This window comes from Salvelinus fontinalis, chromosome 33, assembly GCF_029448725.1.
Source record: "Salvelinus fontinalis isolate EN_2023a chromosome 33, ASM2944872v1, whole genome shotgun sequence".
Lineage (NCBI taxonomy): Eukaryota > Metazoa > Chordata > Actinopteri > Salmoniformes > Salmonidae > Salvelinus > Salvelinus fontinalis.
Genome location: NC_074697.1, coordinates 30,248,233 through 30,273,931, shown reverse-complemented (window position 1 = coordinate 30,273,931; position 25,699 = coordinate 30,248,233). Strand labels below are relative to the sequence as shown.

General features: G+C 47.6%; 1 protein-coding gene across 2 annotated transcripts; it reads right to left on the bottom strand.

Annotated features, from left to right (window-relative positions):
- Positions 1-147: 147 nt before the first annotated feature.
- Positions 148-20,460, bottom strand: wdr81 (WD repeat domain 81). 2 transcript variants are annotated; one of them, XM_055895670.1, is made up of 12 exons: positions 20,352-20,460; positions 17,825-18,346; positions 14,039-17,613; positions 8,958-9,065; positions 8,441-8,643; positions 8,028-8,209; positions 5,937-6,102; positions 5,572-5,737; positions 4,574-5,407; positions 4,232-4,377; positions 3,728-3,910; positions 148-2,702 (listed from the first exon to the last, which is right to left on the bottom strand). In XM_055895670.1, the coding sequence occupies exons 2-12, from the start codon at positions 18,175-18,177 to the stop codon at positions 2,376-2,378; spliced, it is 6,243 nt and encodes a 2,080-aa protein (XP_055751645.1). In that variant the 5' UTR covers positions 18,178-18,346; positions 20,352-20,460; the 3' UTR covers positions 148-2,375. The 2 variants fall into 2 exon arrangements, with proteins under 2 accessions (XP_055751645.1, XP_055751646.1); XM_055895671.1 differs by lacking the exon at positions 20,352-20,460 and adding an exon at positions 20,260-20,342.
- Between the last annotated feature and the right edge of the window lie 5,239 nt (positions 20,461-25,699).

Below are 25,699 nucleotides of genomic sequence, written 5' to 3'. Positions count from 1 at the left end.
AAATCAAGGGACTTTGTCCAATAAAAACCAAGAATATTGCTCACTCGGAGTCACTTGCAACAGAGAGGAGAATGAGAGAGTAAGATTTGGTGAAGACTGACATTGGACAGACATTTTTGATTTATGTAAAAACCTGAAACAAGCACATTGTGTAGGTAATATTTTATTAAACCTGTTAAAATAAGCACTTTGTGTAGTTCTCATCAAAATGTTGTAATGGACATCAGTTTGACCTTTTCTGAATATCAAGGTGTTACTTGATTCCTTTTGAAAACAAAATATATGTTTTATTATTAGAATACAAAAGTGACAGGAAACATTTAAAAAAAAATCTGAGTGAGCGAGCGTCATGGGAACATGGTGACACTTGTGGCCTGTTAAACAAATGGATGAGCGTCGTGGGAACATGGTGACACTTGTGGCCTGTTAAACAAATGGATGAGCATCGTGGGAACATGGTGACACTTGTGGCCTGTTAAACAAATGGATGAGCCTCGTGGGAACATAGTGACACTTGTGGCCTGTTAAACAAATGGATGAGCATCGTGGGAACATGGTGACACTTGTGGCCTGTTAAACAAATGGATGAGCGTCGTGGGAACATGGTGACACTTGTGGCCTGTTAAACAAATGGATGAGCATCGTGGGAACATGGTGACACTTGTGGCCTGTTAAATGGATGAGCCTCGTGGGAACATAGTGACACTTGTGGCCTGTTAAACAAATGGATGAGCATCGTGGGAACATGGTGACACTTGTGGCCTGTTAAACAAATGGATGAGCCTCGTGGGAACATAGTGACACTTGTGGCCTGTTAAACAAATGGATGAGCCTCGTGGGAACATAGTGACACTTGTGGCCTGTTAAACAAATGGATGAGCCTCGTGGGAACATAGTGACACTTGTGGCCTGTTAAACAAATGGATGAGCCAAGGTTAATGTTTCTCTCCTAAAATCAACTATAGGATTGTGTTGAGGTCAAGGATGGTAATGCACGTCATAAAAGAAGAGCACAGACACCCTTGTGCGCAAAGTAGACTGTTTTGAAGGTTGACTAAGAACAAGAGTGAAAACATTGGCAACAGGATAACAAGGTACATACAAAATTGGGTCAGATGACAAATGCCTCTGCCTAAGTACTTCAAATACATCAGGAGTTAGTTTCGATCACAAATGAATATATATATTTTTTTAAAGGCTTTTCTTGCCATTCTTTTCATACACTGCCAATTTGTGATCACATACAAGGCATACTTATTACATTATAAAAGTTAATTGTGTCTTGGCTATGCTGACTAGTCTATGTTATGGACAAGAGTCCAAACACATTGCTTGCTTAATGTCGGAGTTGGTTTCATCATGATACTTTACATCAAATCAACATTTTCTTTAATTAGGCCTATATCACACAAACTGATTATTTCTATCAACATTTTAATCTTTCGGCAAACATGGTTTAGGGTATTCCAAAACAAATATCACTAATATTAAACCTCTGCTTCATTGTAAAATAATCTTAAAATGTGATCTATGGGAATAGCTTGATAATGGAGCTCTTTATTGTGCAGTAGGATTTGACCTTGGCACACAGCAATAACAGGTTGAAGAATCACATTGTGACCGCCGTCCCGCTCGTCAAGCCTTAAGCTGGGGAAGATGCACGAACACTGTCAAATGAAAAGCTCTTGTGTAGGTTTACATATTTGTCCTAAATTAAAGGTGAGAGAAATTACTTTTTTTAGAAAGACATGGCAAACAGACTAACATTTTTATTTATTTTATCTACGAATACTGCATAGTTATTCAGTGCATCTGGTGCGATCGAATGTCAGGGAGAGAATGATGGTATGTTTGGGTGTGTGAAATGTCAGTCTTTTTGGTTGGTAGGTATGCATCTATTTGGAAAGGGCAAACACTACATCAGAGCCATTTTAGGCTCCACCTTCCTGAGCAGTTCCTCAGATCCATTCTTTTGAACAGAATATTGACCTAGTCACAGATAAGAATCTTCTTCATAACATAAGATTTATAGATAGTCATAATCATGTGTTTCGTTGCCCGGTAGGGTAGATCTATCCTCGACAGTGACATAACACTTCATCTTTATTTTGGTCGTTGACTACAGCAGAGAAGACAAGCAAAGTGCTCTGTTAGAGGCTCATAACTACTGTCTTAGTGCTCCTCTCTCCCTCACCATTGTAAAAGAATGTTTTGAGGACCCCACCACTTGCCTCAGTGGGTCTAGCCTCGATCCCACACGGGGAGGAGCTGAGAGGCTCAGGATACAGGCAAAAGGCTTTAGGAATAGGACACCTTCAGCAAAAGTCAACAGCAGAATCTATAGCTAGCTGAGCCAGTGCGTTATGCGTTAGCCCCTAAGCTAGCAGCCTGATGGCCCCGTTCTCTGAACCCAGCAGCAGGAGCCTCTTGGTGGGCAGCACAGCCAGGCTGGTGAGGGTCCCACGGAAGTTCTCTGAGCTAAGCTTGGTGCTGCTGGCCGGGCTGGCAGAGATGTTCATCATGGAGTACACCCCTATCTTGTTGGCCAAGGTGCCCGCCACGATCTCTGCCCCGTACAGGTCGAAGGCATGGACCGGGTCGGAGGGACACTTGTACTGGTGGAGGGGCTTGTGCTCCAGGTCCTTCCACACAGTCAGAGTGTGGTCAGTGGACGAACTGATGATCAGATTTCCCCCAGCAGCCTGCAAGATACACAGGACCACAGTCAGATACCACAGCCAGAGACAAGAGCAACAGGGCATCGTGTGTGTTTACACAAACACCCACACCAAGCCACACTCACACTCACATAACTGGATGACAAAGAGCACTTGTGTTCTAATATTCTTTGCCAGGGCATTTCTATCATCAGTGGTATTGAGGTGTGTTAGATTGAGGAGTTTCCCGCCAAAGGCACACCTCAAATATGGGGGTACTGAGAGTAATACATAAATATTACAGCAAATGAGGAGACTGGGTCATTTCTGGATGGACCAGTGAGACTCAGTATAGCATTTCTAATGAGTAACTCCTGTCCATATTTACCTGAACTTGAGCCTCTAAAGCCAGAGACAATCCTTGACCCCACCAATCAGGGCTAAATCAAGTTTGCTCAGCTCTAGTGCTTTGTTGACTGCTTCTGAACAAACCCTCTGGGTACAACTGTCCCTTGACTCACGTTAAAATTTCACCACCCCCACCAATATGGAACAGCAGAATAAAAGAGTAAGTTGCAACTCTGCCTCTTGTTTATATCAGCTGCCTGACCACTGAACATTTCATAGCCCTACATACTCCCTGAGGTGCATGTGAAGTACTGACTGGCCAGAGATCGTGGCTGCGTCTGAAATGTCATCCTATTCCCTGTGTAGTGCATTACTGTTGACCAGGGCCCAGAGGGAGAGAATAGTGCCATTTGGGACACAGCCAGCATGTCTAGCAGCAGAAACATGTTGATAGGAAAAGGCCCATTACGTACCAAAGCTCTGCAGGCCAAATAACTAACTGTGTGAGAGAGAGGGAGCAGTCAGTGCTAGGAGACAAGGTCCACTATATCTCTCAATATCCTTTGTTTATGCCGCTGGTGAAATCCAATAGCTAACCGCAGTAAAAAATGATCACTATCCAACGGGAACATGAATGTGTATTTATTTGGAACCACTGCTCTAGCAATAGTCACTGTGAAATTACCAATACACACAGACTGAACACACACACCTACACCCACCTTAATTTGCAGGATGTCTCCCTCGTGAGCGGGCCAGCCTCTCAGCACCAGGCCTGTGCGTGCGTCTAGCAGCACGATGAAGCCAGAGGAGAAGCCTGCAGCCACGGTGCGCCCCCCAGGGCTCACGGCCAGGTAGCGGATAAGACCGGCACTCACGTTGTTGTACGCCAGCCGGAACTCATGCTGTCCAAAGGGAGGACACAGGGAACGCCATAGACAATATAAGCATAAGTGTATAAATAAGTGTTCTATATTTATGGGAAGAGCATCGTCTCTGGCAGGCCAAGAATAAGCAGAGAAGCAGCAAAAGGCAAAAGCTATTATATTCCATTACACTGATCAATTACATGGGATAGAAAGAAAATCATGGTTCCATCTCAAAGTGGACTCTATCCCCTACATAGTGCAGTACTTTGACCAGACCACGAGACTAACATAAAAAGGATGGAGACTAAACAGGGAAGTGAGCAGGGTAGTTCTTCGCCAGCTGGGTTTGGTAGGTACCTGCAGGCCTGGTTTGCGTGGGTCGATGAAGCGGAGGACAGAGTCTGCACTGCCAAACACCACACTACAGTGAGGAGCAGGCATGGTGGTCACGGCTGTGATGGGGTTCTTTCCATCCAGGGCCTCATAGGAGCGGATCTGTTTACCTGGACACACAGAGGGCTTTATTTCCCAATACTGTATGTTTAGAAGCTTTCACATTTTATTTACCTAATTTCTTATTAATTCTAATTAAATATGTAGTGGTATTAAAATAAAAATCACTCGGTTAAATGGAAAACATTGTGTACTCCAACAGACCAGAATCAGAGATTCAACTCAACAGGTCTCCTCCCCACTGACCTGTGAACTGGTCCCAGAGATGTACGGTGCCATCACAGCTGACCACCTCCTGGAGCGCCTCCAGTTGGCCAACATAGAACACAGACTTCTTATGATCCGTGTAGGTCAGCCTTGGCTCCACCTCCCGCGTCCCGTCGCCGTGGTTATAGAGGGGCCACAGCTTCACTGTCTTGTCCTTGCTGCCAGAGAGAAAGTAGTCCTCTCCAGCCAGTGGTGCCAGACATTTAGCCGCACCCGAATGGCCCAGGAAGCTCTGCAGGCGGATCTGGTGGAAGTGGAAGTGGGGATCCTGCTGATTGAGACCGATCTCATACTGCCAGTAGGCCAGCCAGTTGCCCTGCAGGGAGCGGCCACTGCGAGGGAGCTCTTGCTTCAGAGCGCTGTCCTCGGGGGTAGGACCCACCATCCAGGAGTAAGAGGAGAAGGAGGGGCCCAGGGATGGAGTGGTGAAAGTGGAGGCAGATGTGATGACAGGCTGAGTATGACTAGGCCGGGGGTGGCCCCAGTTGTCTAACGGGCCCAGGTTGGGGCTCCCACACACTGGCTCAGAGTCCCGGGCCACCTGGATGCGGTTGCCCACCAGATGGCTGCCGAAGGTGCCTGACTCTGGGAGGGTGTCTGAACCCAGGGGTGTGGAGGAGCTGTAGGGGGCAGGGAAGGGGCTGCGGCCCACATGGCGTCCCAGACCCGGGGATGGGGGCATCTCTACTCTGTCCTTGGACCCTGCTGGGGGGTTGGCATTAGGACTGCCAGGGCTCACCCTGGAGTGGTAGGACTGGGCCAAACTCCAAACCAGCTCGTGGTTGGAAACCAGCTTACGGATCGCTACATCGCCTTGAAGGGCCAAAGGACACAATGCTTTGAGTACCATTAAGGACATAAGGAACATGTAGAATTCAGATTTTAAGATAGATTGTATGTATTTATAAACTGGTTTGTGTGTGTGTGTCTACCTGTCTGTGTGTGTCTGTGTGTGTGTGTGTGTGTGTGTGTGAGACCTATGAGGCAGTAGAAGGGGATGTAGGAGGCGTATGCCATCTCAGGGTTAAACACGGCCTGCAGTTCCTCCAGAACCCCCAGCTCACATGTCACCGCTAACCCGTCTGGCGTACGCACGTCCAACAAGATGTATTCTCCCACCTCCCTGCGGGGGGCACTCTCCATCTACACCACACAGAGGAGAGGAACAATGGAATGAAATAAAAGGCTCACCATTTAAAATATGCTAAAAGGTCGAGCTCACATATCAAAAATAATACATTTGAATTTCCTGGCTTTTACCCAGCCTAACTTCAGTTAAACATTATTGTTTTTAATATATACAGTGTCAGACTGCCTGTTCTCCAGTAAGGCCAGTGTTTACCTGTCCCTGTAGGCACTGCAGCAGGGAGAAGACGGTGAAGAAGCGTTTCAGAGTTTCTACCATGTGTTGCTGCACCATCTCCCTGCCGATGCGCAGACAGATGAGCGCCATCAGGCTGAGGGTCTTCAGACACACAGCCGAACGGGTCTGCACTCCACTGGGGAACCTGAGAACAGAACAGAGTGGCAGATTCAATAGAACTGTTTCACATTGTCTATTTCAACTCAATGTAACACTATGTGAATTTATGTGGGGGGGAAAAATGTCCGTCTCCAAGGTCCAATCCTACACTGAACAAAAACACAACATGTAAAGTGTTGGTTCCATGTTCGTGAGCTGGTTTAAAAGATACCAGAATTTTCCATACTCACAATAACCTAATTTCTCTCAAATATTTTTTGTTTACATCCCTGTTAGTGAGAATGTCTCTTTTGTCAAGATAATCCATCTACCTGTGGTGGCATATCAAGAAGTTGTCATACAACAATGCCACAGATGTCTCTAAATTGAGGGAGCATGCAATTGGCATGCTGATTGTAGGAATGTCCACTAGAGCTTTTGCCAGATACGTGTTATTTTCTCTACCATAAGCCACCTCCAACAGCCTCTAAAATGTCAGAGTTATACCATGGCTTGCATACTCAGACATGTTACCCATTGAGCATGTTTGGGATGCTCTGGACTGACATGTACGACAGTGTGTTCCAGTTCCTGCCAATATTAAGCAACATCGCACAGCCATTGAAGAGAAGTGGGACAACATTCCACAGGCCACAATCAGCAGCCTGATCAACTCTATGTGAAGGTGATGTGTCGTGCTGCATGAGGCAAATGGTGGTTACACTAGATACTGACTTTTTTTGATCCACAGCCCTACCTTTCTTTTAAGGTATCTGTGACCAACAGACGCGTATCTGTGCTCCCATTCATGTGAAATCCATAGATTAGGGCCTAATGAAATTATTTCAATTGAATGATTTCATTATATGAACTGTAACTCTGTAAAATCTTTCACATTTTTGCATTTATATTTTTGTTAAGTGTACATTAAATTTCTGGTATATAAATGGAAACTACAGTAAAAAGTGCCTTTAGAGTGTTGTGAGGTGCATTAAGGTGCATGAGGTTAACCATCCTGGGCTAAGTGAGCAGTTCAGCCTGACCACTAGAAATAGACCTCGATCCCTAGAATGTTTATATGCGCCTTCCTCAGCACTCACAAAAAACGATTGCCAGGCACCAGGAGTGAACTCATGATGCTCCAAGCCAGAGGACACTGCTTAGACCACTGCAGTTCACAATGCTCTAGTAAGCTGTGAGAATACACGATACACGACGGTAATAGCACGTTTGAATTATTTTGTTTTAAGCCTTCCCCAAACCAGTCATAACCACTCAGAATGAATACCTAAACTCATCCAGAACGCCGCAGCCCGTCTGGTGTTCAACCTTCCCAAGTTCTCTCACGTCACCCCGCTCCTCCGCTCTCTCCACTAGCTTCCAGTTGAAGCTCGCATCCGCTACAAGACCATGGTGCTTGCCTAAGGAGCTGTGAGGGGAACGGCACCTCAGTACCTTCAGGCTCTGATCAGGCCCTACACCCAAACAAGGGCACTGCGTCCATCCACCTCTGGCCTGCTCGCCTCCCTACCACTGAGGAAGTACAGTTCCCGCTCAGCCCAGTCAAAACTGTTCGCTGCTCTGGCACCCCAATGGTGGAACAAACTCCCTCACGACGCCAGGTCAGCGGAGTCAATCACCACCTTCCGGAGACACCTGAAACCCCACCTCTTTAAGGAATACCTAGGATAGGATAAAGCAATCCTTCTGCCCCCCCCCCCCCCCCCCCCTTAAAAGATTTAGATGCACTATTGTAAAGTGGCTGTTCCACTGGATGTCATAAGGTGAATGCACCAATTTGTAAGTCGCTCTAGATAAGAGCGTCTGCTAAATGACTTAAATGTAAACTTAACCCTGTGCCCACGTGGAATTAATGCATCAAAAATAGAAACGTTCATCCAGAATACGTTGAATTCCCAAGGGAAACTATGAGATCTTGTTGAGTTGTTAGTGTGCAAGCGGTTTACCCACCCCATCCTGGGTGAGGTGAGCAGGTCCAGCAGGGGCAGCAGAACGTCCTGGTTGATCTTCATCAGCATGTCCATGAGGGTGGAGTCCGACAGAAACACAATGATCTTCTGGGTCAGAACCACGGCACCCAGCAGACCTGCCTCCTTACGGGTGTTCAGACGACACGACACAGGGGGAGACACCTGGGGGGAACATGCCATACAGGGTTACAACTGAGCCAAAATAGAGGAATGACCTCCAGTAGTGACTGTGTAGAGCTCTCAGGAAATACTAAAGTCCATTACCATACAAAGCTAAGTATATATCGGTTGCCTCTCAAATGGCACCAGCCACTGGTCAAAAATAGTCAACCAAATAGGGAGCCATTTAGGATGCACCCATAGCGAGGGCAATGAAATACAAGACAGTATTACCAGGTATCCAATGTAGGGAAGGTACTGGTAGGTGAGTACAGGCTCTCCATAGAGGTGTGCGATGTAGATGAGACAGTCTAGAACTGGTCCTGCTGTCTGGTCTCCTACCACAGGCTTCTTCTCATACACACTGCCCATCCCAACAGTCTCCAGGCTGCTCTCCTCAGACGCAACCGGAGCCACAAACTGGTGCTTCTCCGGGCCTGATTGGTTAGAGTGAGACAAGAGAGAGTGCGTACACTTGAGGTAAAAAAACAGCCATTTCCATCAGTAGGCACTATCGAATGACAGTCTCTGATTTAATATGGATATCTTAATTGAATAGGATCTCTGTAGTATGCACAATCACATTTATTTTGAAGTGTGAACTGGCTGATTGTGTCATAACTCAACCAGGACAATAGATAGTGCTGTGACTTGGTGTTTTCTGTAATATAGTATGTATGACCGTTACAGCAAACCCCTCAGTATTTTCAAATCCTGTAGTTTCAGTGCCAACTATTGATCAGTTACTCACCAATGTAGCAGGTGGTGAGCAGCCGGAGCAGATTCCTGGCCACATATCGAGACGTCACTGTTGGTCCAAGCTTTGCAGACAGCCATCTAACTGTCTTGCAGACCGTGTCTGTAGAGAGAAATCAGTTATATACAGTCAACAACATTGACAATTGATATATTCTCAGCACCCAAAACCAAATCTCTTGCTAATCGAGTTGGGTTCTGGAGGAAAAAGCTTTCCAATCTCTCCTAACAAAATCCCCATCCCCTCTGCCAAAGCCCATTCCCAGTGGGGGTGAGATATCAAAACAAACTGTGCAACTAAAACTTGAAATCTGCTGCCATGCCTGTTCATGTGGGGTAAAGTTCAGTACTAATTTTTCCTAGCCTGGGTTTAAGTGTTTGTGAAAACGTTCCACTCCAAACATTGTTTGGCTGAAAATAATAGAAGGAGCATAATGTTAGCAAAACAATAGGTCTGGATTTCAGGCTACATTTGTCCAGGGCAAAGTCCAGCACTGTAGCATTCAACTTGGTCTTTTCTGAATATTTATAAAGCATTTCACCCAGTACACTACTGAAGAGATTTCATGACAAGGCATTGTTTCAGAATGAAGGGTGCTGCTGTAACTCTGCTGGTGTTGCTGGTCTGTCTGTCTGGGGCATGGGCTCAGGGGGATAGTGGAGGGAGAGTCAAAGGGAGTGAAAGTACCAGCCCTGACATCTGGACGGAGCTGAGAAACATGGTGGGGGAACAGACAGTGGAGCTGAGAAACATGGAGGCCAAATTGAGGGACAGAAACAGGTGGAGGAGCTGAAGAGAGAACACAGGTAATCTGTCACCATAGGACGTACACTGAAGGGAGCACTACTGCAAACCAAAGGTGCTTATCATCCGCAGTGTGCATGTGTATGATATATCTACCGTAGTCAAGGAGTGACGTGAGAGAACATACAACTTTTAAAACAGTTGAATATGTTAAAATAATCTATAGTAGGATGGCCAGAATTAGTGACTAAATCAATAGTGGTCAAGAAAATAATTTAATTCAGGAAAATTGCGTCGCATCAGCTAGGTTGGATTCTGTGCAAGAATTTCGGCTAGTGGCCACCTGACAGACTCACTTTCCCGTTGAACTCATCTTTCTTCTCCAATCAGCAGGGCATAAAAAAAACAGAGGTAAGATTGATATTCATTTTTAGACATAACATGTAGTATTTTCATATTTTAGTTTATGCTTTTCATGTTCATTTGAAATTCCTATTCTTTTTAGAAGATTTCACAAAAACAAGCATATATCTGAACTGCCAACATAGTGTATAACAAGCGTATCTCTGAACTGCCAACAGAGTGTATAACAAGCGTATCTCTGAACTGCCAACAGAGTGTATAACAAGCGTATCTCTGAACTGCCAACATAGTGTATAACAAGCGTATCTCTGAACTGCGAATAGTGTATAACAAGCGTATCTCTGAACTGCGAATAGTGTATAACAAGCGTATCTCTGAACTGCCAACAGAGTGTATAACAAGCGTATCTCTGAACTGCCAACAGAGTGTATAACAAGCGTATCTCTGAACTGCCAACATAGTGTATAACAAGCGTATCTCTGAACTGCCAAAATAGTGTATAACAAGCGTATCTCTGAACTGCCAACATAGTGTATAACAAGCGTATCTCTGAACTGCCAACATAGTGTATAACAAGCGTATCTCTGAACTGCCAACAGAGTGTATAACAAGCGTATCTCTGAACTGCCAACATAGTGTATAACAAGCGTATCTCTGAACTGCCAACATAGTGTATAACAAGCGTATCTCTGAACTGCGAATAGTGTATAACAAGCGTATCTCTGAACTGCCAACAGAGTGTATAACAAGCGTATCTCTGAACTGCCAACATAGTGTATAACAAGCATATATCTGAACTGCCAACATAGTGTATAACAAGAGTATATCTGAACTGCCAACAGAGTGTATAACAAGCGTATCTCTGAACTGCCAACATAGTGTATAACAAGCGTATATCTGAACTGCCAACAGAGTGTATAACAAGCGTATCTCTGAACTGCCAACAGAGTGTATAACAAGCGTATCTCTGAACTGCCAACAGAGTGTATAACAAGCGTATATCTGAACTGTCAACAGAGTGTATAACAAGCGTATCTCTGAACTGTCAACTGAGTGTATAACAAGCGTATCTCTGAACTGCCAACAGAGTGTATAACAAGCGTATCTCTGAACTGCCAACATAGTGTATAACAAGCGTATATCTGAACTGCCAACAGAGTGTATAACAAGCGTATCTCTGAACTGCCAACAGAGTGTATAACAAGCGTATCTCTGAACTGCCAACAGAGTGTATAACAAGCGTTTATCTGAACTGTCAACAGAGTGTATAACAAGCGTATCTCTGAACTGTCAACTGAGTGTATAACAAGCGTATCTCTGAACTGCCAACATAGTGTATAACAAGCGTATATCTGAACTGCCAACAGAGTGTATAACAAGCGTATATCTGAACTGCCAACAGAGTGTATAACAAGCGTATCTCTGAACTGCCAACAGAGTGTATAACAAGCGTATCTCTGAACTGCCAACATAGTGTATAACAAGCGTATCTCTGAACTGCCAACATAGTGTATAACAAGCGTATCTCTGAACTGTCAGAGTATATAACAAGCGTATCTCTGAACTGTCAACATAGTGTATAACAAGCGTATCTCTGAACTGCCAACAGAGTGTATAACAAGCGTATCTCTGAACTGCCAACATAGTGTATAACAAGCGTATATCTGAACTGCCAACATAGTGTATAACAAGCGTATATCTGAACTGCCAACATAGTGTATAACAAGCGTATCTCTGAACTGCCAACAGAGTGTATAACAAGTGTATCTCTGAACTGTCAACATAGTGTATAACAAGTGTATAACAAGCGTATCTCTGAACTGCCAACATAGTGTATAACAAGCGTTTCTCTGAACTGCCAACAGAGTGTATAACAAGCGTATCTCTGAACTGTCAACATAGTGTATAACAAGCGTTTCTCTGAACTGCCAACATAGTGTATAACAAGCGTATCTCTGAACTGTCAACATAGTGTATAACAAGCGTATCTCTGAACTGTCAACATAGTGTATAACAAGCGTATCTCTGAACTGTCAACAAAGTGTATAACAAGCGTATCTCTGAACTGTCAACATAGTGTATAACAAGCGTATCTCTGAACTGTCAACAAAGTGTATAACAAGCATATCTCTGAACTGTCAACATAGTGTATAACAAGCGTATCTCTGAACTGCCAACATAGTGTATAACAAGCGTATCTCTGAACTGCCAACATAGTGTATAACAAGCGTATCTCTGAACTGCTAACAGAGTGTATAACAAGCGTATCTCTGAACTGCTAACATAGTGTATAACAAGCGTTATATTTTCAAAGCCTTTTATATTTCATTCAGATTGTGTCAAGATAACTTCTCTTTTTGCGACCCGCGGAAACAACTTTGAAGATGACCACAAAATGCTAAATCCTCAACAGCTGTCTCAACTGATATGTTCATGTGTTAGAGCAACACAGCACTGAACAATCCAGAACATGAAGAATCCTATTTTTCTAGGCAACATGTATTTTATAAAACGTAAGGAAGTGAAACATCATGACCAAAGCGCATTTTCACCCACAGATTGGGTTGATATCATATGACTGTTTACTGTCAGTCAGAAAACCTTTTTTTCCACACAAACAGCAAAGATTATTTTACTGGAACTCTCGTTAGAAGTTGAAAATGTGAACAATGGAACATTCGGTCTATTTAACATAGCAAGACGACTTTTGGGGTGATATTATAGCAAGACGACTTTTGGGGTGATATTATAGCAAGACGACTTTTGGGGTGATATTATAGCAAGACGACTTTTGGGGTGATATTATAGCAAGACGACTTTTGGGGTGATATTATAGCAAGACTACTTTTGGGGTGATATTATAGCAAGACTACTTTTGGGGTGATATTATAGCAAGACTACTTTTGGGGTGATATTATAGCAAGACTACTTTTGGGGTGATATTATAGCAAGACTACTTTTGGGGTGATATTATAGCAAGACTACTTTTGGGGTGATATTATAGCAAGACGACTTTTGGGGTGATATTATAGCAAGACTACTTTTGGGGTGATATTATAGCAAGACTACTTTTGGGGTGATATTATAGCAAGACTACTTTTGGGGTGATATTATAGCAAGACTACTTTTGAGGTGATATTATAGCAAGACGACTTTTGGGGTGATGGTAGAGTAAAAAGATCTGTAGTAACAGTCTAGGCATTCATACATCAGATACTTGCTACAAACATTGAAGGGTAGGGTATATTTCAGACTGCGACAGTGGGATGTCTTTCAAGTGCACTTTGGAGCAAATAGGCCTAATTGTTTCTCAATGTTGAATGCCTTTTTTCTTTGTCATTTTAGCCTTGGATTCCAGAATGAAAACCAGTGAGAGCCAGGTATGGGATCTGAAGACAGAATGCAGGTAAAACAGATGTGAATTTTACACCAACAATTGTAACTATTGTTCAATAAATCCCATTCAACATGATTTATTGAACAAACAGGATGAATTGAACAATAGTTACAATTGTGCTCTCTCCTGTGTCCGCTGCGCAGGCAGACCCAAGGTGGCATTCTACACCTCTGTCTAACTAAGGAGCAATGCATGTCAGACCCTTCGACAGTGAAACCACATTGGTCTACAAAACAGTCATCACAAACATTGGCAAGGGCTACAACCAAACCACAGGTAGTGTTTTCAGTGCTTACACACCACCCTACATGTCCACAGCAGTGGAGGCTGCTGAGGGGAGGTCAGCTCATAATAATGGCTGGAAAGGAGTGAATGGAATCAAATACATGGAAACCATGCATTTGATACCATTCCACTCAAGCCATTACCACAATTCCATCCTCCCCAATTAAGGTGCCACCATCCTCCTGTGGTCCACAGTGGCCAGCTAGACACCGAGTCCAACATCCCTGGCAGGCTGCTCCAGTGTCTAAGAAACACCAGTGTGTTTATGGTGTCAGTAGAATCTCACCTAGAAGGATCTTGTGCTCTTTCTCCTCCGAGTCCTCTGAAGAGTCATGCTCATCCTCCTCCATGTCTTTCTGTGCGTCCTCCAGCTCCATGCCATTAACAAACTCTCCCTCCAGGGTGGCCACTGTCTCCTCTGTGCAGCCAGATAGAGTCAGTTCTAGGCTGGGACCACTGCCCTCCCCTGTCCCTCTCTCCTTCCCTTCCTCAGTCTCAGTCTCTTCCTCCAGCTCCCCTCCCTCCTCTCCCTCGCTGGCCTGCTTCAGGTCCTGGCTGCTGTCAGCCGACTTCAGACTGGCTCGGTCCCGAGTGGAGTCGGCGTCTCCGATAGAGACCTCACTAGTGCTGCTCTTGTCGCTCAGTCTCCCCACGCTCAAAGACTCCTGGTCCTGCTCGTTGCCTCCTGCTGCTGAGTTCTGGCTCTGCAGTTTCCCCCCAGCGGCTCCCCCTGCTCCATTGTTGACGTAGAAGCCATTCTGGAAGTCCTCCCCCTCTGAGAGGAACACCTGGTCGTTGAGGCTGATACCTGAGGAGTAGTCCACCAGCCCTGGGTCTCCCCCCACTCCTACACCCCCAGCCCCTCCACTGCCTCCTCCGACCTTCCCACTCACAGAGCCTGAGGACGGCCTGCCTTCCTGGTAGTCCTCCTCCTCCTCTCCCAGGTCACAAGCCCCTCCCCTCAGGCCTTTGCTGGCCTCCCATTGGGGCTCAGAGCCCGAGCTGCAGCTCTCGAAGCCAGATATGATCTGGAGCACGTGTGGCAGGAGGCTGGACAGGAAGGCCTGCAGACCCAGTCTGACGATCAACTGCAGAACAAAGCAGTCTGTGTAGAGGTAGAAGCGACCTCTGAGGCACCGCGGGTTCTCATACACACTGACCAAGGGCTTCAGGAGATACTTGGCTGCGTTTCGAGGCCCGAGTACCCTAGAGATGGGCTCAAACAGGTACCAGGCAGCATACACAGCAGTGGACTCCTCTAGCATGAGTGCCAGCACAAAGGGCAGGAGGATCTCCAACCCCTCAGCTGTGATGACTCCCTGTAACAGTGTCTCCAGCTGCTGCCATAGGTGGAAGACCACATCGCGACCTTGAAGGCTGCAGGTGGTCTCCATCTTGGAATGGTAGGAGTAGATGAAATGGTGGAGGGCAGGGAAATATGTGGGGAAAGGCAACGGGGAAAGGATGGGGCTCAGTAACTGACAGGGGTTTGGGGGTGGGAGACCCTCATAAATGGGGTCGTATTTAAAAAGAAGAGGTCGAGGGCCACATGGTTTCTCTACGTTGGCTTTGGAGGAGTGCTGGCGTAGATGTAGCAGTGTCTCCAGAGCGTGATGCAGTGGCAGGGGCACATCACGCAGGCTGGCCGAACATAGCTTTATCACAGCCTGGAAGCGCTCACTCAGGGGGGTGCCTGGTTTTACACCCCGCAGTTTAGACGAGTAGAAGATCTCTGCTATGAGGACGCCCAGAGCCTGCATGTCCCTCTGGTAGAGTTCTGCTAGCGAGGGGAGACATTGTGGAGTTCCTGTCCTCTCCTTCCTGGAGTCAGACTGGTGCCAGACTTCTGCATGGAGGCTCTTCACCAGGAAGTTGTTAAGTTTCTCCAGCTCTTCCAAAGGTTGAAGGGGGCTGAAACCCTCAGGCAGGGTGATCTTTGAGTCCTCTGTGTTGGTGGCACCACTCAAACTCCCCTCTCCGTGCTTCTTGTTTATGATGCCTCCTCTCTGTAGCATGGCACTGCGTATGCCAGAGCCCAGGGCACCGGTGGCATTACCTGCTGTCCCCTCCCCAGGGAAAGAGCTGGGAGACTGGGACACCACCATGGCTGGGTGCTCTCCTCCAGTCTTCCCCCCAGACCTTGCGGTGCTGATGAGAGGTAGAGGGACAGAGGAGGTAGTGGAGGTGCCAGTGTTGGTCCCTCCACTGAGTGAGTCCAGAGCCTCCATACCTTGTTCTAGCTCTTCATCTCGGTCCACCATGGTCCAGCCACTGGACTCACACCCCATGGCCTCTGGGACCATTCCGTCCACCATGGCATCTAGCGGTGGGATCTGTAGAGGTGGCACGTTGAGAGTGGCGGGGCCCAGGAGAGGGGGTTCAGGTGGTGAGTACTGGTAAGGGGCAAGGCGGGGCGGGTGGGGCTGGTCAAACAGCTGGACCACCCCGTAGCTGGTCAGATGGGTGTGGTTGTCCACCAGGTGCAGGCACACGTTCTTGGCCTTGACGGCTTCTTTACCGGACAGCTTGTAGCCGAACGTCAGGTCTATCCAGTAGTGCAGCTGCTGAGACACCTCTCGGCTCTCCAGGAGGCATCTGTGCACCTCGATGAACTCCTCACAGGAGTTACACCACGGGGGAACTTCCAGATCCGGCATGTCAGGGTGGATGGAGCGGAATATGGAGGGATCTGTGTAGAACTCCGGGATACACTCATCTGGGGTCCAGCTCTGGATGCGTTCCATACTGGCTGGGTATTCGTTCGGTTCCCACTGAGACCTGACGTGGCTGCACAGCACTGACTTGGGTGTCTGCCGGGCCCTGTAGACATAGTAGGTGATGTCTGACAACACGTCTGAGATGTGATGGGGCACGTGTAGGTGTTCAGACTGCCCTGAACCACCGGCACCTACAGATCCACCCAGACCCAGGTCTCCTATAATACTGACTGCCCCACCTCCATTAGCCACCGCTGATGCAAGGGCTTCTTTGGTCATCTCATAGGTGAAGTCCAGCTGTTTGTCTCCTTTATTCAGCCTGAACTTAGACCGCCTGAGGTCGCGGAACCTCCCATATGGCACAGTGAAGTCCACCACCCAGGGCAGGACCGGGTGGTAGTTAGGGTCTCCCTCCCTCCGTCCAGCTAACCGGTTCAGCTCCATGAGGTAGCGGAAGTTGCTGACTCTACCATGGACCCAGTCCAGGACCAAGGACTTGAGCTCATCAAAACAATCTCTGCACAGCCTCTTATCACAGTCACTGTACACACCTTGGCCCTGGTCCCTCACCTTGATGCTTCTTGGCACTTGTCCCTCAGTAACATAGCAGTCAGCCTCTCTGTCGTCCCCCAGCACTTCATAATGGGACAGGGTGACCTTGAGGCGGCTGCAGAGCTGTTCGTCCACCGCTATGTCCTGCAGGGAGAGCTCTCCAGAGGACAGCCCCGATGCCTGACAGGCCCGCAACGCAATCAGTAATTGGTAGAGGATGAACAGCACTTTGGCATGGCTGTTGGCCAGCTTGGCTGGGCTGTAGGTGACGATGTCATGGAGTGAGTACTGGGTGTATGGGAGTACCACGTAGAGCATCTCTGGTGACTCTAGTAGGCACTCAGCAGGGAGGACATTAGGACACAGTTGGTCTGAGGGGTGCTTAGAGGAGGAGCTGCTTGGGGAGAATGGGTTGTCTTTGTCCTTATCTCTGGCAGGGGAGAGGGATGGCGACACGGGGATGGAGACAAATGTAGAGCAGAAGAGCTTCTGCAGCGCTTGGCGCACCGCATCTATGGCTGCTACATGCATCTGCTCCGTAGCCCCTGAATAGGGCTGCACGTGGCTGTGATGAGCATCGCACCACAGATTTCTGTGAAAAGACCAAAACAGATATAAGTACGGTAGCGACTCAACCATGTTTTATTAGACATATCCATAAATGTATTACATTTTGAGGGCCACATTTTACAATGAATTTATTAGGAGTTTAACATTTGAACTTATATTGAAATTCTTAAAATACTGTATAACGTTGTTATTTCACAATTAAAGTATTTATGCAATTAAAACTGGAAAAATACCTGAAATTACGTTGTGATACACCCTGCATGGTCTTCATGAAAGAATCCTGGGAGACTAGTTGGCAGCCTGGGTCCTTTGCTAGCCTGTAGCTCAGCTTGATCTTCCTTAGGCCTTGTATGCACACTCGGGTCCAGCCAGGAGGCAGCTTCACAAGGGAGCACTGGAGGTAAGTGCGAATCTCTGCTTCACTGGCGCTCTCTGAACGGGCACAACGGATGACCCTCCTCTCCCTTAGGCCCATCACCCAGCGGGTGGGGACCAGGGCCACCAGCTCTTGAGGCCGGGGCCCTGGACCTAGCTGCCGGCGGTCCACCCCTAGGTCCTTCTCTACAGCCGACACTAGCCACTCCATGGTGACCTACTCTTCAGGCCTGACAGACAGGAGTGACAGACAGGAGAGTCACACTGTCCTGCTGTCGTCCCACTCCCTCCTCACTATCAGCACAGAGGATGACTCTCACCCTTCCATGGAAGGAGTAAGTGCGGACATGTAGGAGCGGGGTTGTGTCTGACAATGTTTCCTGTGAAGACATTTGAAACAGAATATAAATTATCAAGTTGCATTACAATTTTAAACAGAATTTCAGTAAGACAGACCTGGTTTTAATGGTTTAAATAAAATATAGATCTGCATAGAAAAAATACTTTTCATTATACACTAAAACTAACAAGTGAGCTTGTCCAGGGGTGGTGCTGCTGACATGAATGATAGCTAAGCTGCTACTGCTTATTATCTATCCTGTTGCCTAGTCACTTTACCCCTACCCATATGTACATATCTACCTCAATGACCTCGTACCCCTGCACATCGACTCGGTACTGGTACTGTATAAAGTTATCGTTACTCATTGTGTATTTATTCCTTGTGTTATCTTTCTCTCTGCATTGTTGGAAAGGGACCGTAAGCATTTCAATGTTAGTTTACACCAGTTGTTTACAAAGCATGTGACAAATAAAATTTGATTTGAGCTATGAGGTTGTCAACTTTACTCTTTAGGCTAAGCTCTACTCAAGTGACTCTCCTACTGCCTATCTAGTGGCTTTTCAAGGAAATAAATTGATCCAGCCAGCTAATCAACCCAAGTGCAGCAAGTGATAGCTCAGTGGAAAATGAAGGAATATGAAGTGACAGCTGCTAGTTATTATTACACTTCATCTTCCACTGAGCCATTGGATAGGCAGTAGTAGAGTCATGTGAGCAGAGTTTAGCCAAATTTGACGAGAACTGTCTACATGCCACGCATCACTTACTACTGCCACTGAGACTGCTAGCTAGCTAGGACAGGGTCTCCCATTGAGACTGCTAGCTAGCTAGGACAGGGTCTCCCATTGAGACTGCTAGCTAGCTAGGACAGGGTCTCCCATTGAGACTGCTAGCTAGCTAGGACAGGGTCTCCCATTGAGACTGCTAGCTAGCTAGAACAGGGTCTCCCATTGAGACTGCTAGCTAGCTAGAACAGGGTCTCCCATTGAGACTGCTAGCTAGCTAGAACAGGGTCTCCCATTGAGACTGCTAGCTAGCTAGAACAGGGTCTCCCATTGAGACTGCTAGCTAGCTAGAACAGGGTTTCCCAAACTAGGTCCTGGAGCCCCTCCCTGGGTGCACCTTTTGGTTTTTGCCCAAGCACTACACAGATTTGAATAACTGACTCGTCATCAAGCTTGGATTCTTTCAATCAGCTGTCTAATGCTAGGGCAAAACCCAAAACGTGCACCTAGAGGGGCCCCCAAACGAGTTTAGAGAAACCCTGAGCTAGAACACTGCCAGTGTCGTTTGCCCCGCCTGCCGAGCACTGCTTTCCAGCAGTTCTTTTAAAGTTAAAATCCTTCTTAGGTGGGAGTTTTCGGCAGTTGGCATTCAACGTTGGTGCATTACGTTACCGCCACCGAATGTGCTGGAGTGTGGGCCAGAGACAGCGCTAGCAGCCTCAATGGCAGTTGCTGCGGCATGTAGTAGTAACCAGTCTTGCATCGACATTATTAAACGAGACTGGTACCAGAGACAGAAGAGAAAGCGAGACACCACTCGCTGTTTTTCTGGTTCAAGGAAAGTCAATAAAATAGCTAAGTAGACAAGACTCATGTGCCATTGCTTTAGTGTCTATGGGATACATACCGTTTTTTTCCATGGTAAATGGCCTTAATGAACTACCTTCATTTATCCACCATCTTTGGTATAGTACTAGCAATGTCAGTGTTGTAACTAGCTAGTGAGCTAACAAACTAAAAGTATTCTGAGTCCTACGAAACTTTATAATGCATACACAGAAACTGAAATGCATTCAGCGAGACACTCGCTAGCTAACTTAAAATACGAAATAAAAGATTGCGAGCAATTTCATTAGCTAACGTTAGCTAGCTGCAAGCTGTCTACCTAACTTAGCTCCCTATGTATCTTGCTAGCTAACTTAGCTTGTATGAGCTCCTCACGTACCTGTGACAGTAACTTTATACAACGTCTGGTTCCATATTGAGTACGAAATAAATTCGGATGTTCTATTTGAGTGGATGCACAAGTGTACTCACTTTCAGAAGCAACTTCGGTTAATTAGGTAACAGGAAAGAAGTGGCCAGCCGAGGATGTTTTGAATCCGATAACTCACGTGACCCCCTTCCCTATTCCGTGCGCGCTCATGTGATTCCTTCTTCTTCGATACGGTTTAACGGCAGTTGGCATCCAATAAAACGTTGCATTACCACCACCTACTACACTGGAGTATAACTCCCCTATACTTTACTTGAAAATAAATAAATACCCTACCATCTAACACTACACTCACAAAAAAAAAACATTCTCCACGATTTAAATCTATTTAGTCCTACTTCAGGCCAACAGCCTGAAAGGATGGGACACCACCACTTAACACACCCTGTAACTCTTCTGACGGCAAGTCTCGCACACCCAAATAACTCTGCAGCTGTCAGCACAACCTACATTTTCTGCGACTTACTGTTCCATCCCTACAGTACAATTAATAGCCATTGCTATGAATGCAAAAAATCCAATATTACTGAAACATATACCACTTGTTGGTTTATCCCTCTGTACTGGTACAGATCTACTACTCACATCACTTCTTTCAGGGTCCCTCCCCCATCTTCCTCTACTTTCTTCACTGCCTCAGCATATGACAACTTCTACACTAGTCTAACCCTGGAAACCTCAACCTGCCTCTTTCGCACTGGACATTTCTGATCCCCGGCCCCATCGGCACTCCTAACATTAACACTTACCACTAATTTCCACAATGCTACACATTTCTTTGTCTCATGCCCTTCCGTACACTTCTCACACCTAGGAACATCCCTCCTACACACTGCTGCCACATGCCCATAAGCTTGACACCTGTAACAACATAATGTATTTGGCACAAAAGCTTGGACAGGATAACTTTTTATTAGAGGTCGGCAGATATATCGGCAAGGCCGATTAATTAGGGCCGATTTCAAGTTTTCATAACAATCGGTAATAAACATTTTTGGACGCGGATTATGGCCTATTACATTGCATTCCACGAGGAACCTGTGTGGCAGGCTGAGCACCTGTTACGCGAGTGCAGCAAGGAGCCAAGGTAAGGTGCTAGTGTAACAGTATTACTTTAAACTGTCCCCTCGCCCCGACACGGGCGCGAACCAGGGACCCTCTGCACACATCAACAACAGTCAACCACGAAGCGTCGTTACCCATCGCTCCACAAAAGCCACGGCCCTTGCAAAGCAAGGGGCAACCCTACTTAAAGTCTCAGAGCAAGTGATGTAACTGATTGAAATGCTACTAGCGCGTACCCGCTAACTAGCTAGCCATTTCACATCCGTTACACTCACCCCCCTTTCAACCTCCTCCTTTTCCGCAGCAACCAGTGATCCGGGTCAACAGCATCAATGTAACAGTATAACTTTAAACCGTCCCCTCGCCCCTACCCGGGCGCGAACCAGGGACCCTCTGCACACATCAACAACAGTCAACCACGAAGCGTCGTTACCCATCGCTCCACAAAAGCCGCGGCCCTTGCAAAGCAAGGGGCAACCCTACTTAAAGTCTCAGAGCAAGTGACGTAACTGATTGAAATGCTACTAGCGCGTACCCGCTAACTAGCTAGCCATTTCACATCCGTTACACTAGCTACCATTAAACTTATCTTATAATAATCAATCTTCACATAATCACTAGTTAACTACACATGGTTGATGATATTACTAGGCTAACTAGCTTGTCCTGCGTTGTATATATTCAATGCAGTGCCTGTTAATTTATCATCGAATCACAGCCTACTTTGCCAAACAGGTGATGATTTAACTAAAGCACAATAGTTGCATGAATGTACCTAACCATAAACATCAATGCCTTTCTTAAAATCAATACACAGAAGTATATTTTTTAAACCTGCATATTTAGTTATTAAAAGAAATTCATGTTAGCAGTGCTAGGGAAATTGTGTCACTTCTCTTGCGTTCATTGCACGCAGAGTCAGGGTATATGCAACAGTTTGGGCCGCCTGGCTCGTTGCGAACTAATTTGCCAGAATTTTACATAATTATGACATAACATTGAAGGATGTGCAATGTAACAGAAATATTTAGACTTAGGGTTGCCACCTGTTCGATAAAATACGGAACGGTTCCATACTTCACTGAAAGAATGACGTTTTGTTTTTCAAAATGATAGTTTCCGAATTTGACCATATTAATGACCAAAGGCTCGTATTTCTGTGTTTATTATATTATAATTGAGTCTGTGATTTGATATTTGATAGAGCAGTCTGATTGAGCGGTGGTAGCAGGCTCGTAAGCATTCATTCAAACTTTACTGCGTTTGCCAGCAGCTCTTCGCAATGCTTGAAGCACAGCGCTGTTTATGACTTCAAACCTATCAACTCCTGAGATTAGGCCGGCAATACTAAAGTGCCTATTAGAACATCTGTAACGCCAGTCTAATACCTCCTCATCGGCCGAGGAGGAGGAGTAAGGGTCGGACCAAAATGCAGCGTAGGTTGAATCCATAATGATTTATTATAACAAGACGAAACACGATGAACACTTGAATAAACTCAAAACAACAAAACGATGTAGACAGACCTGAACATGTGAACTTACATAAACACGAAGAACGCACGAACAGGAACAGACTACATACACGAACAAAAACGAAACAGTCCCGTGTGGTGCGACATACACAGACACGGAAGACAATCACCCATAAACAGTGAGAACAGCCTACCTTAATATGGTTCTCAATCAGAGGAAACGTCAAACACCTGCCTCTAATTGAGAACCATATCAGGCAACACATAAACCCAACATAGAAACACAACACATAGAATGCCCACCCCAACTCACGCCCTGACCAACTAAACACATACAAAACAACAGAAAACAGGTCAGGAACGTGACAGAACCCCCCCTCAAGGTGCGAACTCCGGGCGCACCCCTAAAACTCAAGGGGAGGGTCTGGGTGGGCATCTGTCCGCGGTGGCGGCTCCGGCGCAGGACGAGGACACCACTCCACCATTGTCTTTGTCCCCCTCCTTAGCGTCCCTTGAGTGGCGACCCTCGCCCCCGACCATGGTCCAGGAACCTTCACCAAGGCCCCTCCTAAATATAGACAACTTAGCACAGAGAGGTAGCTCAGGACAGAGGGGTAGCTCAGGACAGAGGGGCAACTCCGGACTGAAGGACAGCTCCGGACAGAGAGGCAGCTCTAGACTGGAGGGCAGAACATGACTGGAAGGCAGCTCATGACTAAAGGGCAGCACCGGACTGAAGGGCAGCACCTGACTGGCTGGCAGATCCTGGCTGACTGGCTCTGGCGGATCCTGGCTGGCTGGCCCTGGCGGATCCTGGCTGGCTGGCTCTGGCGGATCCTGGCTGGCTGGCTCTGGCTGCTCATGGCTGGCTGGCTGGCTCTGGCTGCTCATGGCTGGCTGGCGGCTCTGGCTGCTCATGGCTGGCTGGCGGCTCTGGCTGCTCATGGCTGGCTGGCGGCTCTGGCTGCTCATGGCTGGCTGGCGGCTCTGGCTGCTCATGGCTGGCTGGCGGCTCTTGCTGCTCATGGCTGGCTGGCGGCTCTTGCTGCTCATGGCTGGCTGGCGGCTCTTGCTGCTCATGGCTGGCTGGCGGCTCTTGCTGCTCATGGCTGGCTGGCGGCTCTTGCTGCTCATGGCTGGCTGGCGGCTCTTGCTGCTCATGGCTGGCTGGCGGCTCTTGCTGCTCATGGCTGGCTTGCGGCTCTTGCTGCTCATGGCTGGCTGGCGGCTCTTGCTGCTCATGGCTGGCTGCTCCTGTCTGGCAGAAGGCTCTGGCTGCTCCTGTCTGGTGGAAGGCTCTGGCTGCTCCTGTCTGGCGGAAGGCTCTGGCTGCTCCTGTCTGGCGGAAGGCTCTGGCTGCTCCTGTCTGGCGGAAGGCTTTGGTTGCTCCTGTCTGGCGGAAGGCTTTGGCTGCTCCTGTCTGTCGGAAGGCTCTGGCTGCTCCTGTCTGGCGGAAGGCTCTGAAGGCTCATGACAGACGGGCGGCTTTGAAGGCTCAGTACAGACGGGCGGCTTTGCAGGCTCAGTACAGACGGGCAGTTCATGCGGCGCTTGGCAGACGGGCAGTTCAGGCGCCGTTGGGCAGACGGGCAGTTCAGGTGCCGTTGGGCAGACGGGCAGTTCAGGCGCCGTTGGGCAGACGGGCAGTTCAGGCGCCGTTGGGCAGACGGGCAGTTCAGGCGCCGTTGGGCAGACGGGCCATTCAGGCGCCGCTGGACAGACGGCAGACTCTGGCCGGCTGAGGCGCACTGTAGGCCTGGTGCGTGGTGCCGGAACTGGAGGTACCGGGCTAAGGACACGCACCTTCAGGCTAGTGCGGGGAGCAGCAACAGGACGCACAGGACTCTGGAGGCGCACAGGAGGCTTGGTGCGTGGTGTAGGCACTGGTGGTAATAGGCTGGAGACACGCACCATAGAGCTAGTGCGTGGAGGAGGAACAGGGCTCTGGAGACGCACAGGAAGCCTGGTGCGTGGTGTAGGCACTGGTGGTACTGGGCTGGGGAGGTGGCGCCGGATATACCGGACCATGCAGGCGTACTGGCTCCCTTGAGCACTGAGCCTGCCCAACCTTACATGGTTGTATGCTCCCCGTAGCCCGACCAGTGCGGGGAGGTGGAATAACCCGCACTGGGCTATGTAGGCGAACCGGGGACACCATGCGTAAGGCTGGTGCCATGTATGCCGGCCCGAGGAGACGCACTGGTGGCCAGATGCGTTGGGCCGGCTTCATGACATCCGGCTCAATACTCAATCTAGCCCTGCCAGTGCGGGGAGGTGGAATAACCCGCACCGGGCTATGCACACATACAGGAGACACCGTGCGCTCTACCGCATAACACGGTGTCTGCCCGTACTCTCGCTCTCCACGGTAAGATCGGGAAGTTGGCGCAGGTCTCCTACCTGACTTCGCCACACTACCCTTTAGTCCCCCCCCCCCCCCCCCCCCCCAATAAATTTTGGGCTTGACTAACAGGCTTCCTACCGCGTCGTCGTGCTGCCTCCATTCGCCGGTATCCCTCCTCACACTGTGCCAGAGAATCCCAGGCGGGCTCTGGCACTCTCCTAGGGTCGATCGCCCACCTGTCGATCTCCTCCCACATAGTGTAGCCCAGATCCTAGGTTGGGTGATTCTGTAACGCTCATCTAATGCCTCCTCCTCGGCCGAGGAGTAAGGGTCGGACCAAAATGCAGCGTAGGTTGAATCCATAATGACATCCATAAATGTCTCAGAGAACTCTGCTGAATTCCCTCAATTGAAGGTCAGCTAAGTTAACCTAGGCTAGTTAATGTTACTAGCTCGGTATGTAAAATTGTTATATTATCATTAGTAGTCTATTATCAGGTAAAAGC

Excerpts from the sequence above, each read along its gene's own strand:
- wdr81 (XM_055895670.1), bottom strand. The coding sequence starts at position 18,177 with ATGGAGTGGCTAGTGTCGGCTGTAGAGAAGGACCTAGGGGTGGACCGC. Across the intron at positions 6,103-8,027 it reads CTCACCTCACCCAGGATGGG|GTTCCCCAGTGGAGTGCAGA; the intron begins GTGGGTAAACCG and ends TTCTGTTCTCAG. Across the intron at positions 4,378-4,573 it reads TCTCTGGGACCAGTTCACAG|GTAAACAGATCCGCTCCTAT; the intron begins GTCAGTGGGGAG and ends CTGTGTGTCCAG.